Below are 8,771 nucleotides of genomic sequence, written 5' to 3' on the forward strand. Positions count from 1 at the left end.
TTTTTTTTTTTTTTTGAGACCGAGCCTCGCTCTGTCACCCAGGCTGGAGTGCAGTAGCACCATCTCGGTTCCCTGCAGCCTCTGCCTCCCGGGTTCAAGTGATTCTCCCGCCTCAGCCTCCAGAGCAGCTGGGATTACAGGCGCCCACCACCACGCCCGGCTAAATTTTTGTATTTTTAGTAGAGACGGGGTTTCACCGTGTTGGTCAGGCTGGTCTCCAATTCCTGACCTCAAATGATCCACCTGCCTTGGCCTCCCAAAGTGCTGGGATTACAGGTGTGAGCCACCGCGCCCGGCCGGTAATTTTTATTTTTAGACAGAGTCTTGGTCTATTGCCCAGGCTGGAATGTAGTCACACGACCAAATACCTTTCACCTATGAAAGGAAACATTGTCAACCTAGAATTTCTCATCTAGTGAAGATGCTCCTCGAAAATACGGAGACAAAGTTTCAGACAAACAAAAGCTGAGATGATTCCTGAGCAGCACATCCGCACCACAAGGCATATTAAAGGAAGGGCTGAGGCTGAAGGGAAATAATACCACGCGGAAACCTTACATCTGATTTGTAAAAAATGAAGAACATCAGAAAAAAATATTAGAAAAGGTATAAAACTTTTTCTTTCTCGTTTTTATTTTTATAAAGGATAGTCTGATCAAAGCAAATATAATGATTCCCCTTACATAAAATATAAGAAAACCATAGTAAAAAGGAAGAGGAGGCTGGGCACGGTGGCTCACGCCTGTCATCCCAGCACTTTGGGAGGCTGAGGCGTGTAGATCATGAGGTCAGGAGTTCAAGACCAGCCTAGCCAAGATAGTGAAACCCCGTCTCTGCTAAAAATACAAAAATTAACTGGGTGCGATGGTGGGTGCCTGTAATCCCAGCTACTTGGGAGGCTGAGGCAGGAGAATCGCCTGAACCCAGGAGGCGGAGGTTGCAGTGAGTTGAGATCGTGCCACTGCACTCCAGCTTGGGCAACAGAGCAAGACTCCGTCTCTCAAAAAAAAAACGAAGAAGTAGCAGAAACAGAGGTCATTCCTTGAACACAAGCAGAAATTGAAGAGTTTTATATTATACATAGAGTGGTAAATATTAAACAGAGACTGTATATCTTATAAATCTCAGAACAACCATTAAACACGTAAGACAAAGAGGTTTATATAATAAGAAAACTGGAAATAAAATGAAATTCTAAAATATATTCAATGGATTTTTTTAAAGGCAGAGAAAAAGAAACAAAGAACAGATGAGGATAATAGAACGCAAATAGACCGGGCACGGTGGCTCATGCCTGCAATCCCAGCACTTTTGGGAGGCTGGGGTGGGCCCATCAGTTGAATCCAAGAGTTCGAGACCAGTCTGGGCAACAAAGCGAAACCCCGTTTCTACCAAAAATACCAAAAAATTAAGCAGGCATCACAGCACACACCTGCAGTCCCAGCTACTCAGGAAGCTGAGGTGGGAGGATTGCTTGAACCTACCCGGGAGGTTAAGGCTGCAAGTGAGCTAAGATTGCACCACTGCACTCCAGCCTGGGTGACAGAGCAAGACCTTGTCTCAAAAAAATAAATAAAATAAAGAGAATAGCAAACAGTAAGTGGAGATTTAAGCCCTAATATACAAATATATCAATAATGGCATTAAATTAAATTATCTAAACCCCCTGAGGAACAGGCACAGTGTTACACTAGAAAAAGAAGACTCAAACACAGGCCGCCCACAAGCCGGGCACGGCGGCTCGCGCCTGTCATCCCAACACTCTGAGAGGCCAAGGCGGGAGGATGGCTTGAGTCCAGGAGCTCGAGACCAGCCTGCGTAACATGGTAAAACCCTGTCTCTACAAAAATAGAAAAATTAGTTGGGTGTGATGGTATGTGCCTATAGTCCCAGCTACTTGGGAGGCTGAAGTGCAAGTATGAGTTGAGCCTGGGAGGTTGAGCCTGCAGTGAGCGTGAGCCCTGATTGTGCCGCCGCACTCCAGCCTGGGTAACAGAGTGAGATCCCACCTCAAGAAAAAAAAAAAGATGAAGCACAAGTTAAAGCAGAGGGTGGGAAACAAGCGGAAAAAGCTCAAGCAGCCCTGTTAATATCAGACAGAGAAGACTGTGGGCAAAAGAATATTACCAGGAGGGTCAGGTGTAGTGGCTCATACCTGTAATCCCAGCACTCTGGGAGGCTGAGGCAGGAGAATTGCTTGAACCCAGGAGGTGGAGGTTCCAGTAAGCTGAGATCGCACCACTGCACTCCAGCCTGGGCGATAGAGCAAGACTCTATCTCAAAAAAAAAAAAAAAAAAAAAGGCCAGACGCTCACACCTGTGATCCTAACACTTTGGGAGGCTGAAGTGAGTGGATCACCTGAGGTCAGGAGTTTCAGACCAGCCCGACCAATACGGTGAAACCCCGTCTCTACTAAAAATACAAAAAAATATTAGCTGGGCCTGGTGGTATGTGCCTGTAGTCCCAGCAACTTGGGAGGCTGAGACAGGAGAACTGCTTGAACCTGGAAGGCAGAGGTTGCAGGGAGCTGAGATCGTGCCACTGCACTCCAGCCTAGGCAACAGAGCGGGACTCTGTCTCAAAAAAAAAAGCACACTGGGACAGGGGCCTGACTGCGGAGGGCAGGAGGGAAGTGTGTGTTGACAGAAGATTCCATAGCTTGCCTGAAGTGGTGATTATACGGCGTAGTCATCCTTTTTCACCCTGCTATAAAGAACTACCTGAGACTGGGTAATTTATAAACAAAAGAGGTTTAATTGACACACAGTTTCACATGGCTGGGGAGGCCTCAGGACGCTTACAACCATGGTGGAAGGCAAAGGCGAAACAAGGCACGTCTGACATGTTGGCAGGAGAAAGACAGAGTGTGGTGGGGGGAGCTGCTAAACGCTTATTTATTTATTTATTTATTTATTTATTTTTGAGACAGAGTCTCGCTCTGTCGCCCAGGCTGGAGTGCAGTGGCATGATTTTGGCTCATTGCAATCTCCACTTCCCAGGTTCAAGCGATTCTCCTGCCTCAGCCTCCCGAGTAGCTGGGATTACAGGCACGTGACACCACATGTGGATAATTTTTGTATTTTTAGTAGAGACAGGGTTTCACCATGTTGGCCAGGCTGGTCTCAAACTCCTGACCTCAGGTGATCCGCCTGCCTCAGCCTCCCAAAGTGCTCACCACGCCCGGCCCACCAAACATTTATTTATTTATATTTTATTTTTTATTTGTTTATTCATTTTTTTGAGACAGAATCTCACTCTGCTGCCCAGGCTGGAATGCAGTGGCATGATCTGGGCTCACCACAACCTCCGCCTCCTGGGTTCAAGTGATTCTCCCACCTCAGCCTCTGGAGTATCTGGGACTACAGGTGTGAGCCACCATGACTGGCTAATTTTTGTATTTTTAGTAGAGACGGGGTTTTACCATGTTGACCACGCTGGTCTCGAACTCCTGACCCCGTAATCTGCCCACTTTAGCCTCCCAAAGTGCTAGGACTACAGGCGTGAGCCATCACACCCGGCTCACCAAACACTTTTAAACCATCAGAACGCACTCAGTATCATAAGAACAGCATGCAGGAAACCACCCCCATGATCCAATCACCTCCCATCAGGGCCCTGCCTTGACACATAGGGATTACAATTTGAGATGAGATTTGGGGGAGACATAGAGCCAAATGATATCATACAGCATACACATTCATCAAAATTCATCAAGTGTAGAGTTAAAATGGATGAGTTTTAGCAAATGTATTCTGTAATAAAGTTGAATGTGTATGGGAAATAGAAGTTATCTTTGTTCAAGTAAGTGTTCACCCCAATGGAGGAAAAACATGAGGACATGAACAATCAGACAAGACAGATGAGGAGATTCCTTGTTTTTGTTTCCCTTTTTGCAGAGATGGGGTCTCGCTATGTTAACCAGGTTGGTCTCCAACTCCTGGGTTCAAGCAATCCTCCTGCTTCTGCCTCCCTAAGTGCCAGGATTACAGGTGTGAACCACCACGCCTGGCAACAGGAGATTCTCAGTGCAGGATCAAACAGCAGAAGCACCTTTATGGCTCTTATCACAGACTGAGAAACACCGTCCCCTGGCCACGCTCCCTCCAGCTGGCGGCCCCTTCTGCGTGTCTTCCCACACCACCCCGCGTGACTAGACATTCTATCTGTCTTGTTCACTGTCTTTCTCCCCCAAGAAAATGTGAGGCCAGGGACTTGATCTGTTCAGTTTTGAATCCTTAGTACCTACAACAGCACCTGCCCATAGGAGACACTAAATGGAAATAACTGCCTGGGGACAGTTACCTTTCAATGTCCTGCTGGGATCGGGCCACCTGTGCCCTGAGCTTCACCTCTTCTTCCTGCAGCGTCTGAATCTGAAGGTCTTTGGAGACCATCTCCTTAGACAGTTGAGCAATCTGAGCATCCCAGGCAGATTTCACAGTTGACGCATCTTCACGAAGTCTAAACATGGAAGGGAAACTATGTAGATGTGGTTCTCACTCACTCAAGTTGTCTCTCACACAGCACTCCCAGCAAACACACACACACACACACACACACACACACACCCAGCTCTCAGAGGAAATCCACATCAGAGCTGAAACTTCCTGGCCTAGATGATGGAGATGGTGGAGATGGTTCTGCACAGGAAGAAGTAAAGCATCCGTCCACCCAACTGCCTCCATGCCTGCATGCATCCCACCAGCCCAGATTCCAGCTGAGCTCCTGCAGCACACCAGGCCATGTGCCAGGTTCTTGGTGTGGGGAAGGTGAGGCATGACATGCCTCCCATGCCCACAGAGACCACAGTCATGAGGTAGCACCACCTCTGACCAACTCACCCGCGTGTCCTCGCCATGCCTAGCACAGCACCCCATGTGCAGAGACATTCAACACATTTTCAAATTGCACAGTAAAATAAGGTCCTATAGAACCCATTAAACAACCTTAACAGCAGGACGCCTCTGGGAGAATTACCCAAAATTGAATAAATTTCCCAAGAAAATGTTCGGGACAATATCTAGAGCTGTTAACTCAGGTAGCCACGGTACTAACCTAGGCAAGATGACACCTGCCCACTTGCATGGGCGTAGGCCTATTTCCCTAAAAGACGGGGTAGACAGCTCACAAAAGCAACTGTGACATGACACACAACAGACTTCAGATGCTCCTGCGCTGACGAACTTCCGACTGACAGTGAGAAGCAGAGGGTGAGCTGGCTGCCCCCACAGAGGCCACCCCTTGTCACAAGGGGTCGGTTAAACCCAGCATGAGTGGTGCATTCAAGCCTGGTGTTATATAGAATGGAAAAAAAAGCCACCAGTTTTGGACACATATTTTAGCACGGCTGAAAAGAGACACCATCAAAGGCACCAACATTTCCAGTCATCTCTGGCAACTTGGGCTGACACAGAGTGTGTGTCTGGGCTCCTTCCACGCGGTGCGTGGGCACTGAAGAAACAGACTCACCAGCGGCCTCTGGTGCTCTGGGAAGCAGCTTTATTCCCGGACCATGAGCCACCTAATGACGAGGGCCGGCCCCACTCCCAGCATCAGGACGGTGATGCGACTCTGCCTGGGGCCTCCCCGATGCACAGTCTCAGGTGTAGATGAATGGGCACGGCCGCTGAGCCCTCACTGCAGGGACAGAGGACACCACGAGCACGAGTGGAAGGGCACCGCTCACCACACGAGTGAAAATGCTTTTTGGGAGAGGCCAAGGTGGGAGGATCACTTGAGCCCAGGAGGTCGAGGCTGCAGTGAGCCATGATCGCACTGCTGCACTCCAGCCTGGGCGACAGAATACAACGCCTTCTCTTTCTTCTGTGTGATAGGATGGTTAAAATAAAAAAAGAAGGCTGGGCATGGTGGGCTCATGCCTATAATGCCAGCACTTTGGGAGGCCGATGCAGGCAGATTGCTTGAGGTCCAGGAGTTCGAGACCTGCCTGGGCAACATGGCTAAATCCTGTCTCTACTCAAAATACAAAAATTAGCCGGGTGTTGTGGCACGCACTTGTAGTCCCAGCCACCTGGGAGACTGAGCCCAGGAGGTATAGGCTGCGGTGAACCGAGATCATGCTACTGCACTCCAGCCTGGGAGACAGAGTGAGACCTTGTCACCAAAAAAAAAAAAAAAAAGGAAGAAAAAAATGCTTTCATGTTAATCCTACAGGCTTTCTCTGTAGTTCCAAACTCCAAACCAGCACAAAACTACTGAAAAACCCATTAAGAACCACAAAGCTAGCCAGGCGCGGCGGCTCACGCCTACAATCCCAGCACTTTGGGAGGCTGAGTGGGGAGGATCACTGACGTCCAGGAGTTTGAGACCGTCCTGGGCAACATGGGGAGACTCCATCTCTATTTTATTTTTAAAAAGAAACAAAGGAACTGAAATAAATAAGGCTGTCACTTATTTCTATTTTTTTAATTTAAAAAATTATTTTTTTAGAGACAGAGTCTTGCTCTGCCTCCTGAGTAGCTAGGACTATAGGTGAGCGCCACTGTACCTGTCTAATTTTTTTGGGGTAGACATAGGGTCTTGTTTTGTTGCCCAGGCTCAAGTGATCCTCCTGCCTCGGCCTCCCAAAGTGCTGGGATTAGAGGTGTGAGCCACTGTGCCCAGCCGAGGTCATCATTTAATGCTAACTCATACTTGGGATCATGGGATCAGATGACAACTGAACTCCCCAGAAGTAAAAGAGGAAAGATACAAGCTTTAGAATGTAGAAGTTTGTTTCTTACTGCCAAATTAATACTGCATATGTGTAGCAATAATTCTCAATGAGCAAAGAGTATTTATGGACAGAAAACGAAAAGACAATCAAGAACAACATTTAGCTTAAGGTTGCAAGGGGAGGCCAAGGTTAGGCGCACAGGAGTGGTGAGGCCTGGTCACCTCGGCCCCTCTCACCTCGCACACCGACCGCAGAGGCTTCAGGTGCCCCCCATGTGTGGCAGCTTCAACAACTCTGCTTGAATTTGACTGATCAAACAACAAAACAGCATGCTGAGTCAAGAGAAACTATCCTGAATAAGCCCTTAACTTCCCGGTACTGTGTAGTTCTAAGAGCCATTTCCCCCTTAAACAGGAATACGATTTGACAGAGAATTCTGTCGGTGGTGGCTCACGCCTGTAATCCCAGCACTTTGGGAGGCCATTGTGGGAGGATCACTTGGGTCCAGGAGTTTGAAACCAGTTTAGGCAACATGGAGAAACCCTGTTTCTACAAAAAATACAAAAATTAGCTGGCCTTGGTGGCGCACACCTGTAGTCCCAGCTACTGGGGAGGCTGAGGCGGGAGGATCACTTGAGCCCATGAGGTCAACGCTACAGCGAGCTGTGATCACACCACTGCACTCCAGCCTAGGCAACAGAGTAAGACCCTGTCTCAAAAAAAAGAAAAAGAGGCCGGGTGCAGTGGCTCATGTCTGTAACCCCAGCACTTTGGGAGGCTGAGGTGGGCAGATCACAAGGTCAGGAGATGGAGACCATCTTGGTCAACGTGGTGAAACCCCATCTCTACTAAAATACAAAAAATTAGCCAGGCATGGTGGCACATGCCTGTAGTCCCAGCTACTTGGGAGGCTGAGGCAGAAGAATCACTTGAACCTGGAAGGTGGAGGTTGCCGTGAGCTGAGATCACACCACTGCACTCCAGCCTGGTGACAGAGCAAGACTCCGTCTCAAAAAAAAAAAGAAAGAAAAAGAAAAACAAAAAGTAGAGAAAATTCTCTGTAAAAAAAAAAGTGATGGGAATTTTCCTAAACAAAGAGAAAAAGCCAGTGGCTAAGTGTGGTAAATACTAGAAAATGACTCATCTTAAGTGTCTTCAGTAAATACAGCTTCTGCATGGATCACGTCTGGAGACCGGAACTTAGTGCTAAGCACTTCACCGTGGCTGCAGTGGTGTAGCTTGTATGCATCTCACCCTGCACACCAGGCACAAGTGGAACAGGGCTGACCATATGCCCTGGCCTGGCTTAGACACTAGAAGGGAAATGGGATTTAAAAAGAAACTAGTGGCTGGGCGAGGTGACTCACGCCTGTAATCCCAGCACTTTGGGAGGCCAAGGCGGGTGGATCACCCGAGGTCAGGAGTTTGAGACCAACCTGGTCAACGTGGTGAAACCCTGTCTCTACCAAAAATACAAAAATTGACCAGGCGTGGTGGCGTGCACCTATAATCCCAGCTACTCGGGAGGCAGAGGCAGAAGAATTGCTTGAACTCAGGAGGCGGAGGTTGCAGTGAGCTGAGATCACACCACAGTACTCCAGCCTAGGCGACAGAGTGAGACTCCGTCTCAGAAAAACAAAATCGAAACAAAAAAGGAACTAATGAATGAGTGAATGCTTGGGCTGCTGGTGGGAATGTGGTGCAGCCACTGCAAAGCAGAAATGTGGCTCCTCAAAAGCTAAACACAGAATTAGATGACCCAGAAATTCCACTCTGCATCTGTGCACAGAAGAACGGGAAGCACAGTCTCAAAGATAAATTTGTAACCGAGGCTTATGGCAGTATTACTCTTAAGAGCCAAAAGATAGAAACAACTCACACGTCTATCAATGGATGGATGAATAAACAAAACATGGTCCATCCAGACAATGGAATATGGCTCAGCCTTAAAAAGGAAGGAAATTCGGCCGGGCGCAGTGGCTCACACCTGTAATCCCAGCACTGTAGGAGGCCGAGGCGGGTGGATCACGAAGTCAGGAGATCACCAGGTTAACCATCCTGGCTAACACGGTGAAACCCTGTCTCCACTAAAAA

The 8,771-nt window shown here is 48.2% G+C and overlaps 1 protein-coding gene across 1 annotated transcript in view; it reads right to left on the reverse strand.

The window, feature by feature from the left end:
- Positions 1–8,771, reverse strand: part of CCDC57 (coiled-coil domain containing 57) — a 145,448-nt gene that overhangs the window by 81,548 nt on the left and 55,129 nt on the right. The window contains exon 8 of the mRNA XM_011998287.1: positions 4,304–4,462. Coding sequence (XP_011853677.1) covers positions 4,304–4,462 — 159 coding nt within the window. The remainder of the gene's footprint in view (positions 1–4,303; positions 4,463–8,771) is intronic.

This window comes from Mandrillus leucophaeus, unplaced genomic scaffold (assembly GCF_000951045.1).
Source record: "Mandrillus leucophaeus isolate KB7577 unplaced genomic scaffold, Mleu.le_1.0 Scaffold1, whole genome shotgun sequence".
In the NCBI taxonomy this organism is placed as follows: domain Eukaryota; kingdom Metazoa; phylum Chordata; class Mammalia; order Primates; family Cercopithecidae; genus Mandrillus; species Mandrillus leucophaeus.